This window comes from Tauraco erythrolophus, chromosome 4 (genome assembly GCF_009769465.1).
Source record: "Tauraco erythrolophus isolate bTauEry1 chromosome 4, bTauEry1.pri, whole genome shotgun sequence".
Taxonomy (NCBI): domain Eukaryota; kingdom Metazoa; phylum Chordata; class Aves; order Musophagiformes; family Musophagidae; genus Tauraco; species Tauraco erythrolophus.
Window position 1 is genome coordinate 59034619 of NC_141468.1, and position 18620 is coordinate 59053238.

At 50.3% G+C, this 18620-nt stretch overlaps 1 protein-coding gene across 3 annotated transcripts; it reads right to left on the bottom strand.

Moving 5' to 3' along the window:
* Window positions 1–1883: 1883 nt before the first annotated feature.
* SGSM3 (small G protein signaling modulator 3) lies at window positions 1884–18378 on the bottom strand. Of its 3 annotated transcripts, none has more exons than XM_086610177.1 (19): window positions 18349–18378; window positions 16768–16914; window positions 16514–16621; window positions 15388–15531; window positions 14803–14998; window positions 14430–14575; window positions 13253–13480; window positions 12266–12320; window positions 8466–8593; window positions 8002–8157; window positions 7398–7452; window positions 6902–6951; window positions 5453–5527; window positions 5283–5353; window positions 4883–4931; window positions 4465–4550; window positions 3972–4094; window positions 2379–2439; window positions 1884–1961 (listed from the first exon to the last, which is right to left on the bottom strand). In XM_086610177.1, exons 1-19 carry the CDS (start codon window positions 18376–18378, stop codon window positions 1884–1886), a joined length of 1986 nt encoding a protein of 661 aa, XP_086466303.1. The 3 variants fall into 3 exon arrangements, with proteins under 3 accessions (XP_086466303.1, XP_086466302.1, XP_086466301.1); XM_086610176.1 differs by having other exon boundaries at window positions 5453–5605; XM_086610175.1 differs by having other exon boundaries at window positions 3972–4127; window positions 5453–5605.
* Window positions 18379–18620: the final 242 nt, after the last annotated feature.

The following is an 18620-nucleotide window of genomic DNA, read 5'->3' on the forward strand; positions in this document are numbered from 1 at the left end:
ATCCCTTCTTGGCTGCAGGGAAAGTCCCTTTGTGTAAGGAAATTACCTACCCTGCAACCAGAAGTAGGCCTAACAGCAGGAGAAGCACAGGCAGCTTTTGCAGCCTCCCCCAGCCTCATAGGCTGGTCTGGACCTCCGCTGTTTCGGTGGTGAGATGACACTGCAGCTTTCCTCAGCCAGATGCCAAGCTGGAATTACTTTGACTGAATTTTCTTTGACTAATTTTCACATCAGTAAATACGCTGCAACTTCCACCCTCCCATGAGCCTGGGCTTCTGGACATGGTTCTCCCAGGGCCTATGCCCTGTCACTGTGCCACTTTGCAGAAGGGACTCCACCTGCTTTTTTCTGGAGAAGCTCGTTAAGGTGTGGACCACACTGCTGTCCACCACCACCCAGCCCTGCTTTCTGCCATCCCCTCTCCCGCTGCTGAGGGCCCTCCCCTTGCCATGTCCCTACATCCCTTCACTTTGAGTGTGTCTTGTTTTTCGGGGCCTCCACTGCGGAGCTGGGGTTCCGGGAGGGCTGGCAGCAGAGAGGTGATGCAGGGCTGCCACTGCTGGCAGCACACCTGCTCCTGCCCCGGCTGGCACACGGCCGGGGAGTCGCCCACGCGGTGCCAGCACAGGCTGAGCACAGATCCCAGCCTGGCGCTAGGAATGGGGTCGTAATTCTCAGGTGGCGGAAAGGCAGAATTAAATCTAATCCTGGCCCTGTCAAAAACCAAAGCCAAAGCCCAGCAGTCTCCCCAGATGCAGTTTATTTACAAACCCGCCAAATAAAGTAAGAATCTAGTGTCATTTCATGAGTAGTTTGTGCTCACAGACAAGCGCTTTCAGTAGAAAGTCACAGACTCCAAATCCAGAGCCACCACCACAAAGCAGCAATTCTCCACTCCTGACCCGCGGCCACCGCGGGGCCAGCAGGACCAGTTAGTCTCCCTGAGCCAGCTCCAACCTGAACCCCGTCCTGAGCTACGACAGTGCCAAAATATACACCTTCCTAGAGTTAATTTACAGCTTTTTGGTTAACAGTAAAAATAATCTAGAGGCTAAAATGACACCATGAAACACTTGTTTAGGCAAGAGGTGGTTTTTGTCTGCTCTCAGAGGAGACAAGGCCCACCCCCTACGGCTGTTACAGTGGTAACAAGCTGGTGCAGTCGGGCACCTCTTGTCAACGCCCCACACACCAGTGCCAGGGAGGTGGGATGAGGCTGATGCCAGTTCCCCCTTCTCAGCCCCGGCTCCAGGTCAGAGGAACTTGTCCGAGTGCTTCAGGTTTTGCCACCCCTCTCCCCGCCAGAGGCACGCCTCTGGCTGGCATGGGGGGATGTGCCATCCCTGCTCCGTACAGCAATGAGTCTCTCACCAGCCCATTCCACTTGCACCCGCAGTGCCACCTGCCACCAGCACCAGCCTTCACGGACCAAAGCCGCCCCACGAGCGCTGCCTCCTCCCCACAGCTACGGCAGCAGACACGCTCGCACACCTGCGCAGCCGCCGTCCCCTGGGGCAGCGCACGGGGGGCTGCAGGTCAGGCTCTCCCCCGGGCACCGGGGGTAGAGGGAGGCAGGGCTGAGGCAAGCAGAAGATGGGGGTGGTAGAGATGGGGAAGGCTGGGAGGGGGCACTTGTTTCTGTGGCCTGAGCACACTTGTCCCTTTGCAGCATCACCCTTGACCATCATCTCCCTTGAGTCTGCAGCTCAGCCTCTCGGCCCTGCCGCCATCTGTCCCAGCTGGCCCGGCAGCTTCCCCGAGGGGGATTTTGTCACAGATAAAAGTGGGTGGGGTGGGGGAGGGCAGGGGGTGAGACATGATGGGAGTAGGGAAGAAGAGTGTGCGCCATTGAGAAGGTTCCCCAGGATGGGGTGGAGTGGAGGTCACCCATCTATGTCCCAGCTGAAGAGATGGTGTTTCACAAGCATGTCCTGCACCCCTTCCTTCAGCGGCTTCTTCTCCTTCTCCTGTGGGATGACACAGAGACCCAGGTCAGCACACCACACCCAGAAAAGGGCAGGTTGTGTCTGCGGGCAGAGCCCAAGCGCACTGAGGTTTCGGGCAGCCAGACAGAGCAGCCTTCTGCACTTTCCACCTCTGCGCAGCTGAAACAGGGAGAGGCCCTGTGGTTTGGAGAGCACCGGGGAAGGAACAGCCTGCCACTTCCCTCTGCCCCAGCCGGGCAGGGGCAGGCAGCACCTGCTGCCAGAACTGCCACGCAGCTCCCACCCACAACCTGCCCTGGCGGGGAAAGCAGCCCCATCCACAGCCGCTGGTGCCAGCTCAAGATGAGGCAGAGGATGGGCTGGAGCACAAAGCCGGAAGAGGGAGGCAGTAAGCGAAGCTGAGGGAGAGAATGAAAGATGCCACCTACTCACCTCCCTCTTTATTGGCAGCTCCCAGTCCTGAGAGAGGCTGAAGGCAAATTTGCAGAGGACTCTGCAATAGAAGACAGCAATGGTAACACACCCCAGCCTGTGCCCACAGCTGCTGCCCCCAGGCACATGACTGCGCTGGCTCCTCAGCTCGCCCCAGCACACCGCTAAGCTTTCAAGGATGGAAATCCTCGTTTGTTGGTGTTGAAAGGGCAGCACTGGTCACTCATGTTCTGTTTCCCCCCTCCTTTTTGGGCCTCACATCCCACCAGGTCCAGGCTGGGAAGAGAAGCCTGAAGATGTGACTGAAGTGCAACCCCTACAGAGCCCGACACAGCAGCGCAGGGAGGCACGGGCAGCCCCCGGCTCTGCTGGACAGCAGAGACTCGTGGCTGAGGACTGCACAGAGCTGGCAATGGAGGGGTTGCAGGTTCCTCTCCAGAAAGCAGACTCCTGCCAGTAGCACCTCAGAGTTTCCACATCCCCTTCTCTCTCTTTCCCCAGAGTAAGAGAAGTGTCTGACCCTCCACACAAGTGCCACATGGAGATGGCACATGGGGCTCCCTCGCTGGACCAGCTCAGGGATGCAGAGCTCAGACCTCCTGGCAACAAGCTCGTCAGTCTTTCAGGCTCAGGGAAAAGTCCCGCAGCAGTGAGGGAGCTGAGGCCCTCCGCAGGAAGCTGGCTGGGAGAAATATGGCATAAGCCTCCGCTCCTGCTCCCCGCAAACCCGGGCTCAGCCATGAACCAGTACCACTTGGTCATTTGGCTGTGCTGTGACAAAGCAGCTGCATGACACTGCAGCACAGAGGTGGAGGGGGATCCCTTCCTCCCATTCAGCAGCAGCACAAGGAGAGCAGGGCACCCCAAGGTGTGTACACACAGGCCTGCTCCTGGCTACAGACGCTTCCACTGGGGCCAGAGGCAAGTGGGTAGCACGGATGAAAGCCAATTCCTGCAGGACAGCACCAGCAACAGGGCTGGAGTGGTGGTGGTGTGTGTGGGGGGTTTGTTCTGCAGCTCCCTGGGAGTGGATGTGGGTTTGCAGAGCGCAGGAGGGCCAGGAGCACCCAGTGTGGGTGTTGTCTGCCCTGGGCTCCGAGCGGTGTGCTTTGTGCCAGCTCAGCAGCCTTCAGCCCGACACCGCTCCCTCCCCTAACCAGGGGTCAGTCGGTGAGTGACTCCTTCCTGGCCAGCGACAGCCAGACTGCCTCCCTAGCACATTCCCTTTTCTCTGCTTGGACTCGAGGGTGGCTGGCAGGGGACCTGGAGAGCAGGGGTTGGAAAATGCACCACCAGAGAGTAGGTGCAGGGCACAACAGGAGGCTGCTGGCAGGCAGAGGCTGCCTGCTTGTCACAACAGCTCCCCAGGAGCCAGGCTCTGCTCTTGATCAGGCAGGCACAGTGCATCACATTAAACTGTCTAGACAGTTGCTGCTGCCTCAGCACACAGAAGGAAATCTCTGCAGTGGGGATGTCTGAGCACGCTGCTACTCGCTGGAGAGGGTCCAAGGCCAGCCATAGTGAGGGTCACCTCCTGCAGGGGAGGAGGAAATCCATTCCAGACCTTGGCAAGGCCCAGGGGGACAGACTCACCTCAGCTCACATTTGATCTGCACCCAGCCGGGACTGCGCAGGAATGACCAGGGATGGAACCACTTCTCCACGGTCTGCAGGCTTGAGCACAGCACCTCCAGCCACAAATGCAGCACCTGCTCACTACAGCGATGCAGTGGAGACAATGTTACTTTGCTGAAGTTGGGGAAAGAAGCCCCATCTATTTGGGGTAGTCTATTTTCAGCTCAAGCCCTGATCCCAGCCTGCCATCCTGTGCCCAGTGGGAACAAGATATCCCAGTAAACTCCTATGAGCCACTTCATGCAATGAGAGCTGCTTCTTCCAGCCAGGAGGCAGGTCAGCATGGTGAATAAGAAAGGAACAGGTCCCACTCACAGTGGCTGCAGTGAGAGGGGAAAAAGACCCTGTGGCCTAAGGTAGACGGAAACAACTGCTGCCCTTGAGCCTGCCCTGCCCCCTCTCAAGCTCCTCGAACCCACAATGCCTAGGGTATCAGGACTGGATGACTCACTTGAGTCCAACGCAGATGAGGGAACGAAGCTTCACGTCCATCTGTGCATGTGCAGCATCGTGTGTCATGTTCACTCCCTGAACTGCCTGCAGGATGGGAAGATATGGTTACAACCTTCTCAGCTTAGCCTTAAGGCTGAGCTGGGCAGCCACTTCAGAAACACAGCCAAATACTGCCCCACCCAGAGCTCCTCACCCTCACCCAGTGCCATGTGCTAGCATCACAGGGGCCGAGCCTTCCCGATGGCTTCACCTTCTGCCTTTCCCCAGGCACCTGGTGTTTCTACTCCTTCCCATCAGGGAAGGTCTGGGAGACTCTCGAGCATCTACCTAGGGAGGGACATCACCCTCCGGCAGCCTTCATGGGAAACTTCCCCACATTAGGAGCTGGGCTCTGGCTGGGCTGGGGCAGCACTCACCCGGTAAAGCAGCTCCTCTGGAGTGAGGACTTTGCCGTCTTCATCAAGCCTGCAAAGATCATGGCAGAGAGCTAGATAGCTCCGGAGCCACACCACACACCAGCAGACCTTTCCCCCTCCATACCCCAACAGCTCTCTTGCTACTGCTGAGTCCACAGGTGATCCTGCAGCCATGAGAGAGCAAGATACAGCTCCAGAAGCAAACACACAAGCGCAAGGAAGGGGGCAAGAGCCACTGCCAGCCCAAAGTCAGCACAGGCATAGCAGCCTGCTGACACCACACTGACAGGAAGATAGGGCAGACCATGACCCTTCCCAAGGCAGAGAGCAGCAGCAGTTTGATGAGCACGCAGGAGCAGGGCACAGAGCCAGCTGCTTCGTATGAATAAGGCCACCTTACCTGTAAGTCTTGCAGAGCACAAGACGAGAATACACAGAGTCAAAGTCCCGTTCCACTTCCCGGCTTGCAGCCTAGTAGGGCAGAAGGATGATCAGTATATTCTGCCCTACGGCCCCCTCACCCCAGCCCTCTGGCAACACCACCCCATGAAGGGAACTGAGACATCCCACCTCTTCAATGAACAGCCAGGGATGGCAGGGCCCCCCTAGCAGAGATGGCTTCTTCAATCCATGCTCAAATATAGACTTCAAGGCTGGACACAGGGTCCCTCGCACCAAGTCCGTCACCCCTTCTGTGACTGAGTCATCTCCAGCGATGGAGTACTGAGGAACACGAAGAGCCAGCTCTCAGCATACTGGTGAAGGGGCAGAGCGCAGAGGTGGTCTGCTCACCTACAGCTTCTCTGCTGACACCTCTTCCCCTCCCAGATGCCCACCAGTCGCCCCACCCTTAACCCCTTATGCTCTTCCTGGCTCTTGCATAAGGCACCATGTTCAGTGCTTCTCCCCTGGGATTTGCTGGGACACCATGACCTTTGTGCCTAGGTGCTCCTCAGGAGACCACAGAGGTGACCCCAGCACCATCCTGGCAGCGTTCAGCATGTAGGAACTGCTGCGGTTTGGAGTGATGCCAGCTGAGCTAAGGCAAGAAGAAGGACTTGCTCTGAGGGTCTCTGGGATTCTGTAAGCTGCTAAAAGTCAAAGCAAATGGGGGTAGATGGGAAATGCCAGGTCAGCTGGTACACCACTCTGAGGTAGCACCCTAACATGCCGTTAGCATGAAGGGTATTCCAAAATCAGGATGTGCGGGATCCTCTCTATATCCACAGTTGGGAGGAGAACTGCTCAGGAGTACAGAGTGTGTTTATACACAGAGAGGTGATCTGCACCTCAGGAACCAGCCCTCAGAAGGGAGTGAGAAAGCAAGTGAGATGTCAATAGTGACATCTCTCTAGGGGCTTCTCTTGGGGTCTCAGGTCAGGCTCTGAGCCCTTCCTCACTCTCCAAATGCAGAGGAGGAGAGGAAGATTCTGCACTTCCCCTGCAAATTGCCTAGGCCAACAGTGGATGACATTTGTCTTCTATCCATGACCCCAGTCTTGGGGCCATATTGAGGTATCTGCTCTAAATAGGTGGCATCTCACCACGGCTGGTTGTGAGAGAAACTGAGATAGAGTGCCCCCTCGGGCACAGCTGCTCTGGGAGAATCCACTGTGGTCATGGGAAAGCAAGTGCAGGATCCACAAGCACAGCCTCAAAGGAGGAAGAGAGCAGAGGCAGGTGGGAGCAGGCAGAGACACTGCCCACAGGATCCTGCTGCTTTCTCAGCTTTCCTGGAGCTCGTCTCTAGGGGCCTTGCAAGGCCAGGCATCACGCTCAGCCACCCCCTGCAGCCCTCTGGGCCCTCACTCTCCACTCAGTCAGCATGAGGAAGCTGAGCAAACAGGTTTGGGAAGATAAGCTGCCTGATCACATCACTAAGTGCTCAACAGCCAGAGAGTGAAGAGGCTCAAGGAGGGAAATACATGGCCCTTTTGGACTATTTTTTTCAGCTATGACATGACTCTCTTTTTATGCGAGGTTGTTTTTTTTTGTTGTGTGTTTTTTTTGTTTAATTACCTCTTTGCTCCGCTCATCCAAGATCTCCACAAATTTTGCAGGAAACCAACCTACAAAGAGTGGACAGAGAGGTGAGCCTCACAGAGACACTGAGAAACCCCAACACAGACAAGACCAGAGCCCAGTGGAAGCTGAGAATAAATACAAGTTCCTACGGCCCAACCCCGAAGAAGGAAGAAGCAGCCTCAGTATCACAAGAATTAAGGTAACTGCAAGAGGAAGCCAATTGCAGCACACTGCCCACAAGCAGCAAAGATGACATGCACCCAGCCGCCCTGTGCCAGGAGGATGGAGGCTAAACTTGCTGTTTGCAAGATGTGACCAGGTAGCTGCACCACTGCTCTCATACCCTGCTTTAACATTTCCCTTGTCCCTGGCAGATGCTCCGGGTAACCAGCAGAACCTTTGCTGCAAACATGCCAGAGTAGTTGCTGTGGATGAATGGATGCTCCATATCTGGCCCCACTCTCCCCAGTGCAACCCATCCTGCGCTCACCTCTCAGTCCATTCAGCTCTCCCACCCAACAGTGCTCATCCTTCTGGGAAATGATCTGAAAAACAGGGAGTGGAGAACACTGGTTGAAGAGAGTGCAGTGCCAAGAGGGCTACAGCTGCCTATCTGTGCATGCACAAAGAGGAACTGCTTTCTTCTCAACTGTTCTGCCAATGTTCTCTTCTCACGTCACCCAGGGCTTCAAGGACAAAAAGCTACTGCAAACACAATGCTATCCCTATTTTCCCCAATTTCAGATGGGACACCCACAGCTAAAACACAAATGGATGCTTTTACAGTCTTACTGCAGCTTAGTGCGCAGTGCTAAACCAGGACCCAGGTTGGACGAAATCAATCTTTTGCTGAGCTGTGTGGCAGCCAGGAAAAGGGACTTTGTGGCTGCATTGACCCACAAGGTAACATTCACAGGAACATACTGCCTCATCCCCAGGTAGCCCCCAGAAACACCAACTGCTTCCCTTGGACTCCTAACTGGGCTCTGAGCTGATCTCCTCCTGTCTTTCCCTGCAGAAGAGGCAGTGCAGTGTCCCAAACAAGTTGGGTCTGCATGGTCTTGTCCTGGTCCCCGTGTCACAGGCTGACGCACCGTAATGATGTCATTCTTGCGGAAGCCCAGCTCATCGTCATCGTGGCGCTCAAAGTCCAGCAGTGCCTTGGCTCGTCGTCGTCGGTTGCGGGAACAGGCTACATAGTTCTCATGGTCCCGCTGGTGGCTCTCCATGCTGTAGTCTGGAGTCAGATCCTAGCATGCATGTGGATGAAGAGCAAAGGTGAATGAAAACCAAGAGATGACTCCCAGCTGATCTGCCAAAGCTTGCATGCCTCTGTTCCCAAACCTTTTCCTTCTCCTAGCAGGCAGACAACCTCTCAGCGCAGCCCTCCTCCACCAGAGATGGGATGAGCAACCCTCACCCTCCACCCGTTCTACCTGGCGTGTTCTTCCTCAAGCCCACACACTTCAGAAGCATTTGAACAGCCCTGTCCTGTGATGGACACTCTAAACTCATGCCTGGAGCACACAGCAGAGCAGATCCAGCTGTTCCCACTCACAATGCTGCAGTTCTTGGGATCCACACACTGGAAGTGCCGTGCCACCTGAAGAATGGCCTCACGCAGGTCAGCCACCAGCTCTGTCTGCTTGATGTTCTTGGCTTTCAGTGCCTCCAGATCTTCATCCCCTGGGAGAGCCCACACAGCACAAGGGAAGGCAAACAAGTATGAGGTATTTATTTTTTTGTTAACATTTGAAATCACTGATTCTATAGAAATCAAAATAGCCTGACATTAGAAGTGCCTACACTAAGGCAGGTACTTACTGCCAATCTATTCAATAATGTAAGCAATCAATACCAATTCGACTGTCTCAAATTTTAAGGAACTGGTATTTCAAACCACATATGGAACTGGAAGATGTCATTTTTGATCTTTCTGGACAACTCAGTATAACAAGGTACTTGGATATTACTTTAGAGAAGTATCTACGCAGCATATAGAAAGCTGAATGGTAGGACACAAAACTAGGGAACTTTCAAAAATTCTGTTCAGCAGAAATTCTCCTGAAACTGAAACAGTTTTTGGTTGAACTACTTCTGATTTTTCGTACCTCACAGGCGAAGAGCGTATTTGCCACTGAGTCTTGAAAAAGATTTGAAAAACCAAGACAGCCCACTTTCCTGCGTCAGTCTAGAAGTCAGAGCCATGAGAGAAAAGCTCCCATCTACTTAAGACCTCAACCTCCCTAAGCACCAGATTTCAAAGGTTTTGGGTGTTCAGAAATGGCCATTAAGTACAAAGTAAAAGTTACCAAAGCATCTTTCAACTGTCACTAACTCCCCCAGCAGTTTTGACAACCCATCTCTATTAATTTATGCAGAAAGATACCTAATAGGATGGATTCTTTAGGCAGTTAATGCATCTGATTGCCTTAAAAATTAAGAACATGATGTCTGGGAACAATGAACCATTTGCTTCTTTTCTTAAAAAAAAATCAGTTTGTTTTACATTCAAAGTGCATACATACACATCTGTTTTTGCTCTCTCTCTAATAAACTGAAGATGTGGTAGCTCGATTAACAAAATCAACATTTAAAACAACATATTTTTCACTGAACTCCAATTTTTATACAAAGACAGCCTTTATGCAAGACCCCAGTAAATCACTGCCTAGCTAATTAGTACTCTGCTCATCTTCCAACAGCATTACGGAAACCAATATGAATAAAGTGTGTCCCGAGCTACGCAGCTGCTGCAACAGCTACGTACGCATGAAGCTTCTGCTTATCGAAAAGTGATTAGAAGTATCTTTTACTCACAAGTGATCCTAATTAAAAAGACTAAAATTTTAATAACATAAATAGAAGCACAAAATTAGATTTAAAATTATTTTTATAATTGTTTTCTGTTTGCTAAATTAAGTATTAGAGAATCAGACACACAGAGCTTAAGAGAAGACTGAACTTTGCTTCTGGACTAGAAAAATTGTAGGGCATACTTACTCCCAGTCCAAGCAACGAAAATTAACAAAACCTCCTCCTCAGTGACCAGGGGTAGGAAATAGAGCATGTAAGAAGCCTCACTACAGATTCAGAGATACAAAGATTGTAAATAGATACATGATCACGCAGACGGTGGGGATTCCCAGAAAATTCACATTGCTAAACCAGAATGTGACTAAAGAAGAAACTACCCAACCACAGCCACACTAGGTCCGTGGGCTGCCCTCATTTACATAGATCAATGATTTTTTTTTTTCTGTCATCATTTAGTTCCTTCTGGACGAAATACCATGCTCCTCCCTTTACACTCAGATCCATCCCGCTCAAACACGAGCAGAAGATGTGGGAAGCAAGTTCCACATCCTCCCACCTTAGAATATACATGATATAGAGGAAAGCAGCTGAGGTTTCCACCAGATTTCACCCCACTGCACCTGCCATGCCTGCACGTATGTTGCTAAAACAGGAAACCAGTGCAGGATCGGCCACGTGTGAGGAGCCTCTATTTTGAGCCTGCAAAGACTGACTAGCTGCACAGTTGTGCAGAGGACAACTAGCTCTCCTGCATTTCCTTGTTGCAACGCTCATCAGGAGCAACCTCAGGAAAAGGGCAACACGCACATCTTGTTCTCTGCCAAACTACATTTTGCTGTTTCTTCTTTCTGTTCCTTCATTAGAAACTCATCCAACTCCTCGAACCTCAGCTAGACAAAGCCTGGACCGACCTGATGTAGCATGAGCAAGAGTCTGGCTTTGAGCAGGAGAGGTTGGACTGCAGACATCTAGAGGTCCCTTCCAAACAGTGCTCCTGTGATTCTAAGACTCCTGTCCAAGTCACTAGTAAATCTCCATTCACTCTAAGGAAGAGAAATTAAATTCTGGGTAAGTTCTTACTCCCACCCAGGCAAGGGCAATGTACCAGTTCTACCCAGTAACTATCACAGGCAGCAGACTTTACAGTTGAGGTTGTTTGACAGTTTCCAGTATAAGGTGAATTCATCACATCCAAGCTTTCTTTCCCCTCACTTGGGCTAAGTTTTCCATTCTGGTCATCTGCTGCAGGATGATAGCTTCTCTGTTTTAACCAATGTTTTAATTACTAGGAATATTAGTGATTAGTAGATAATAGAATATTAATATTAGTAAAGCCGTGACAGCGACTGTACCGAAACCCCACTAAAATGAGAAAACACTATCAATCATCTCAGTTCTACCATTGAGACGTTTTGAAGCTTGAACTTAAAATCTACCTTTGCGCGTGGGGTGTAACTTGCTATCACTTTCACAAAGCTACTCAAACTTGGTCAAGGAGGCTATCAGAGACACAAGGAAGACGCGTTTGTCAGCTAAGTTCCCCACTGGTTCAGTCTGTACTGACTGTATGATAACATTGCACACAAGAGGTCTGAGTTCAGGTTGCACAAGCAACTTTCCTGCATTTCTTCACTTCTGCATGCTTGACTTTACAGCTTCATTTGCCTTCTACCAGAACTTTTATATGTAATGCTGTATGTGCTTGAAGCAAGCCTGTGACAATATAACAGCTTCCTGAAGAACATCAGAAAAACTCTCGTCTGAAAAGATCAGTAAAACCCAACTTTAGATTTATTCAGGCCATTTCAACCACAACAGGAATACTACTTGAACCCTGTAAATTCAGTATGTTGTCTTCCTCCAGAAAAACAACTGCTGTGGTGAGATGTGGCAATTTCAAGAAAGCTAACCAGTTGCAAGGAAGGTGAGGACAGTGAGGCTTTCAACAGAAAGGGAGTCACACAAGCAAGTTACTGTTAAATCCATGCAAAACCTATTCTGGCCCTGTGCTTTCTGGACACACGCTGGCTTAGCTCATAAGCAAAGAAAATTAAGACTCAAAAGTGTTCACAACATCGAACTCTCAGAGTAAGTAAGGGGGAACATCAGTGATGTTTGCATTCATAAATTTTGATGGGGAATACACTGGACCATCCTGCCCTGTCTCATATCTTCAGAGATGTTCCTGAACTGAGCAGAGTAAGATCAGGAGACTACAATATCCAGCCTACGGACTGCATATGGCCTGCCAGAAAATGTGTTTGACTTGTAATATCCTTCTTGCACTGACCAACAGCTGGGCTGTGCTGCAGCCTGCTGTTAGTCACCATTCAAGGACTAACCATCTAACCTAAAGTTCACTTTCTGAGCTCAGACCAAAGCAAGCAAGTAGAAAATTGTCCTTTTTCCCTCTTATCCTTCAGTTCTGGCTCCCTTCTCTCCTCTTTCTCTGTCCCAGTGTTTCCCTGCTTTGCTCACTCCCCTCCCTCCTAGGCTGCTACATCCATCAACGCCACATGAAAGGCACAGGATTGTCCTTACCAAAAAGCAGAGAGGTGATGCCAGATTTCCTGCGCTGAGTCCTGCGCCGCACAATCTGAGGGAGAGAGAATAAAGTACGCACATTAGCAGAGATTTCAAAAATAAAATAAAGCAACCCTCCACACCAGTCAGCTCTGGGCAAGGGGTCCTGACAGCTACCACTGGAAGGGGCAGGCAAGTGAACTGGTAATTTTAAACAGGAGGCATTCTAGTTCTAATGCAATGAATCAGCTCTGCTGCTTGATCTGCTCCACGTGCAATGGGTTATTTATAGCTCAATTATTATGAAAGCATAATTGAAGATCAAGAATCAACCATGATTCGAGTGAATAATTTTAGATCTAATTCTACTTGTTGCCAAAAGCAGTTCTACACGTAATTATATACGAATTTCTAAGTGGATGCCTGTTACATTTTAGAATTGCAAGAGTGTCTTGTGATTAGCACACAGACAAGAATCTTCCACGCAGGCTTGACAAACAGGAGGTACTACATCCACAACTGCAGACTGTAGTCCAAGATGAAACACAGGTGCATTTTTTATTCAGCTTCTCGAAGGCTGCTGCTGTTTTCTGACTCTACCTTCCAGAGTTATTTTAGTGTATCGGTTTCTAACTAATGGATTAACTCCAGTTCCTACTCTGCATGCTCCAAGGAAATTCTGCCAAAAGCATACGTTGTTTCTTTTAGTTTCCATTAACAAAATGCATCACTTTCCATCATAACTCTCATTAATGAATTACAATCAATGTCAATATCCCTTTCACCTGGGGATTTATCAACCAGGATAGATCTGGCAGCATTTCATTAGTACAGACCTCCCCCGCACTTCCCGATACCTTTTTTCCACTGGATGACGCAGTCGTCCAGGAGCCAAAACCCTCTCAGATAGGAGGACCCCTTGCTCACAAAGGGCAATCAGGAGGGAACACATAACGGAAGGGTTAAAACAAAGCAGCAGAGGCAGATGGGACTCTGTGCACTCACTTTGGATAAATTGTTGACAGTGGTGCTGGAGTTGAGCAGCTGCCCCTGGTCAGCAATGAGGTAGGCCAGGTGTTTGCGACGCTGGGTCTCCACCGCCACATCTGTCAGCGAGCCCGCCACACGCATGGCTTCCCGCAGCAGCACATCTGCGTCTTTAATCTGACTTGGGATGTCTGAGAGCGTGTTGAAGATTGAGGCAGAGTTCTCGGACTGGATTAGCTCATCCTCCTGCAACAATGCAGTCATTTTGCCACACAGAACAGTGAGCATAACAGCGATGCTCTTGGGGCTGCTAGATGCAATTTTACATTTAGTATACAGCCTGGGCCAGAAACAATGCAGGTGCAACTAGGTAATTCCATAAAAACTTCAGTAGGAAGAGTCCAAGCTACCTACGGGAGGGGAACAGAATCTTTTACTACTCTACTGCACTGGGATCTGCCCCCAAAATTCTAGCTGGCATGTTTTTGAATCACAGCATCCATCATTGAAATGAAGTCAAATCAGCAAGGAGACAAACCAGAAGCTATTCTGCACCCACCGCCAGGACTGGGCACAGCAGGGATCTTGCTGGGGACAAGGGAATGGAAGCTGCCCGGTCTCACAAACTATACAGCACCTACCATGTCAAATGGTCCTCCACCTTGCCCTTACTTCCACCAGGCTCACCCTTGCCCTTCACCCAGTAAGCTGAACCACAGAATTATTTTTCGCATAAAAAGGAAAAGATTAGGCAGTTAAATGTAAGTCAGCCAAACCAAATGTAGTCAGGACAACATTAAACTCTTGGAGCATTCAACAGTGCCATCAAAAGCCTCTCAGAAGACCACGACCTCGGCTTTACATCTCTGCTCAGAGATGGTGCAAAATCAAGAAGTATCTTGGTTTAGGTAAGATGGACCCTCAGGTTGGGATCCAGGCTGAATAGAGGGGGGAAAGCTGATGGGGTTTAATTATGAGGGAACAAACAAAGTAGGGAGGGGAAACAGCGATCCCTGAACCCTATGAAGTGTCTTGGAAGTTCTTCACAGGCCCTAGTTCTGAGGAGGGCAGGAAGTCATCTTCCCAAGCACACTCCCAAACCACACACAAGAAGTGGATACAAAACCTTCTTGCTTTTAAAACTCAGAATTAAACACCGAAGTACTATAAAGGAGGAAGAGGAGGCAGGAATTACCTTCATACTGAGCATGCCCAAAGTGAGCTGAAACAGCACCAGAGAGCCCTGGTAGAAGAAGAGGTCCCAAATACGTAGCAGCAGCTTGATGTGGACAACACTAGCGAAAGAGGTGAGGAACCAGTGCAAGGTGATCAAGGAGAGCTCTGCGAATAAAGACACAGAAAAGAAACATGACAAGGGAAGTCAGCCAGCCGGTGAAGATGGACTCTCCTAAGTGCTCTCCTCCCAGCTCAAAGATGATCACGCACTGCCTCCAGAGCCAGGAGGTTTGCTCCTAGCCCTGCTGCTCTCCCTTTGTGAAACAAGAACAAAAATTTTTGCCTGCACATCACCCTGGCAAGAAAAGCTATGGCTCCTAGGGCACACTTACCAATGTCATGCTCCTGGAGCAGCTTGTCCAGGCGGGGCAAGTACTGCACGATGAGCTGTCGCAGGACACGCTGGTCAGTCTGCACGCCCATCAGGGTGGTGCTGAAGTAGGAGGCAGGAACCAGTTCCTCAATGATAGCGCACATCATCCAGAAGGCATCTTCCTCCTCCAAGAAGAGCAGCAAAGAGGCAGCCACCTAGAATTTTGAAGAAAGAAGAACTGCATGTCCTAAGAGGAGCAGAACTCTTTCTCCGCTTCTTCACATGGAGAGCTGGACCAGAAACTAGGTGACCAACATCTTCCTTCCTCCACAGCAGCTCTCCTGCAGTCTCCCACTTAAGTGATTTCTCCTCAGTGTAATGCCTGCCCCTCTCCAACAGATAGACCTAATTCTTCCGCATCTTTGGATGCACAGTGCTACTCTGCTCTTCCTTCCCTAGGGAAAACGTTCCATGTGGAAGGGATTTCCCTTCAGCTCGTCTGAAGGCCATAGTGTCTGGCAGCACTGCCTCAAATCACTTGCCCCGGTGTAGCCACCACAGACAAAACAATCCCCATCATAAAGACACTCTGAAAGCAGGTTACCATGCCAGTGCCTTGGCAATATCCAATCTCTGGGTAGAGCCAGGCAAGTCCCCGTAGTATCCTGCGTAGCCGTGGCACCCCGATACTGTTCATGTTGGAGAAGCAGGCATTGCTGGGCATCGTGCGGAGCAAGTCCTTTTCAATCTGAGAGACAGTCATAAGCAAGGACAGGGTCAGCTAGCAGCACCTGAACAATTGCCTTCTCCTCTCTGCACTTCCCCATGGCCCCCCGCCTCAAAGAACTTGCTTCCCCACACTCATGCGTAAGTCCTTAGGCATGGAAGATGGTTGTGTCCAAGCATCTGAGGTCAGTTTTTAACAGCCTTCACTGACATCTGGGAAAATGCCAGTGCAGACAGTAAATTGATGTCTCTCAAGAAGTACTTGCCTAAACTGAGCCCCTGGTTCCACCATTGAGAACACCAGGCATACTAGTTGGGAATTTCAACTGCTTGGATGTCAAGCAAGGCTTTCCAACAAACCTATCCGAGTAAGAAACCAACCACTTGGTCACATCTGTGACAGAGGGCTTGGAGGTGAACAGCCCACAACAGGGCTGTTGTGCCCTTGGGCACTGTTGTTCTTCTTTCCAACCATTTTGAACCTAGCTTCTTAGTGAGAGGTGAACACGTGCAGAGCTCAATTTCTTTTGCCATGGCCTTTGCCTCCTCCCACAAAAGGAGAGGTCAGAGGAAGAGGGAAAACACTCGGTAGCAGTCTTGTTGGTGTTTAGAGACTTTGTATTTGAGAGAAGAAACACAGTCCTTGGAGGCAGCTGCCACTACCTCAACAGAGGTGTATCTGTCAGCCTTTCACCCTTCACTTCCCTCAATGAATATCAGGATGTTTGCTGAGATGCCACTGCATCAGTCTTTTAGCCTGCAGGTAGCATGGGTCCAGTCCCTTCCCTGTTGTCCTAGGAAGGAGGGGAGCTGCACAGTTGTTATTCCAACAAAACAAAGAAGAAATATGCCCGACAGGATTAAGCTTTAGCAGGATTCAACCACACATGTCCTCTCAACTGTCTCTGCTGCAGGTATTAGGCAGACAACCCTTCATCCTCATGCAAATCTTACCCTTCTCCCCACTCCCTCCTGCCCAGTCAGCACTAGGCAGTACCTCCTACCTGTTTGGCAGCAATGGTTTCATCATTAGAGCTGTTTTTCACGATATCCCGATATGACATCTCTGAATTCCTCTTCTTCTGCAAGGCCCCTGACAGGCGCATCCACAGCTGGGGGGACAGAGTGAACAGAGATAGGAAAAGTCACAAAGACAGCCACAGAGAGCCATAATCTGGCACCCTCTCAACCAAGAGTCTCACTCGACTGTCTCTTACTCCAGGCAGGCGAGTCTGCTCTGAAGAGGCAGCACTCTCACCTGTGGCCTCATGCTGTGCGGGATGCCAGCTAGCACCAGGGAGCGCAGCTTGTCTGAATGCGGTAGGGTGACCTCAATTTTGTCCCAGGTGAGGTCGCCCACATCATGGTTGTGTGTGAATTCCAGATGAGCCTGCCACTTGAGCCTCTGCTGTGGCTCCTCCGTCAGTGGGACTCCCAGGAGCTTGCTGGAGTTTGGCTCAGCACCATCTGCCTCAGCAAAGAGACGAGAATGAAATGGAGACAAGTGAGAGAGGGAACAAGGATAGGGCAGGGAGCAGGAAGGCCATATGAAGAAAGCACATTAAAAACATTCACGTCATCCACCTAGAACACGGAAAGGCAAAGCATAGTTTCTAACTGTCTTCTCCATGCAGCAAATTTTACGGTCATAAGCAAAAGGCACTGGGGCCTTGAGACTTAAGAAGCCGTTGGCAGGCTTCTAGTCTTTACTTACTCATGATATAGAGCAGAGTGTGGCTGGAATTAAACAAGACCCCGGCAGCGGTCATCCTGCTGGGTTTTGTAAGGATCTGTAAATCAGGCTGACAAAGGCACAGCAAGCCTCAGAGGTGGCAACCATGCATGTTCATGCAAGTAACAAGGTGCAAAATGTTAACATTGGGAATGTTTAATCACTAAAAAAGCTTTAGCAAGGACACTTCCAAATTCACAATGAGAGAGCACCTTAACCTGAGGCCGGGTTTCTGAAATAGATACTTAAGCACAAGTACAGGTTTGATGTAAGGCACTCTGTCCTTCATCACATAACACATCCCAACAAAGCAGCCCAAATCCTTCTGCTGATTTTATAATGCACAAATCTATCAAATATTCTGGCTGAAGAAAATCGCCAGGTCATTGCTTCAAAGAAGATACTCTACGACTCAAGGTGCCTCAGGGCACACATGCAAACAACTTCTGCCCTTGCATCATATGGCCTGAGCCCTGTAAATGTCCTCTCAGAGCATATAAAGCAATTCCTACATTCCCTACTCCTTTCTCTTCCTCTTTGCAAAGGCAGGCAGATGTTGCAGTTCAATGCACAGCTGCAATAGCTCTCCATGTCTCCTTCTATCTGGTCTCCTGCTTCTATATCTTGCAGAAAAAGAAAGATGTGGGTTCTGCCCCAACAGTTTGCCAAGCTGCTAGGCTGGGCAGAACACACACTGCTGCCACTCATCTTGGCCACGAGTTTTTCAACAGACAGCACGTGTCACTGTGCCTGCTACCGGTGCTTACAGTAACCAGGACAGAAACCCCACTGCCAACTGGGAAAGTTGTCCTTCCCCAGCATGCAGCTGCTAGTGGAAATAAGAACTTCCCCTTAATTTTCCTCTCTCATTTACCCACGGCACAAGCACAGGGGGATGGCAATGGCTCTGCTGCACATTCTATGCTTCAGACTCCCATAAGGCCAGCACATCTAATGCACAGCCCTTGATTGCAATGGTAGGATACAGAAAGATGATTACGGGTGGGTAGATGAGACCTAGCACAGAAGAGCTGCAAAATCACCTGAAAGCGTGAGAAGGGCTGGACCCAGACACAATGAAAAGGTTAGGGATGGGACTGACTTTACCTTCCTTATCAACTCGGAAACCAAATTCATCATAACGGAACTCTGGCTGCTTGATGGATTCTTCTTTCTGGGGAAAGTGAGAAAGGAGAACAGATACTATCACCAATCTTAAATAACTGAACAGAGGCAGGTGGATATTGCCCCATCCCACCACTGCCCGCACTGTGCCCTCTGAGCAATGAGACTCCTTGCCCTTTTATTTTTGATGCCTCTCACCACCGTTCCCAGCTGGGAAGGTGTTGCATGCCACTCCCATCTTAACTTATCCACGG

Bases quoted from the DNA above. Each gene is read 5' to 3' on its own strand.
- SGSM3 (XM_086610175.1), bottom strand. From the start codon at position 18,378: ATGAATTTGGTTTCCGAGTTGATAAGGAAG. The intron at 12,321-13,252 runs GTGAGTGCACAG...TCTCTCCCTCAG, and splicing joins CTGTCAACAATTTATCCAAA to ATTGTGCGGCGCAGGACTCA. The intron at 5,606-6,901 runs GTAATTAAACAA...CGTGTTCCTCAG, and splicing joins TGGATGAGCGGAGCAAAGAG to TACTCCATCGCTGGAGATGA.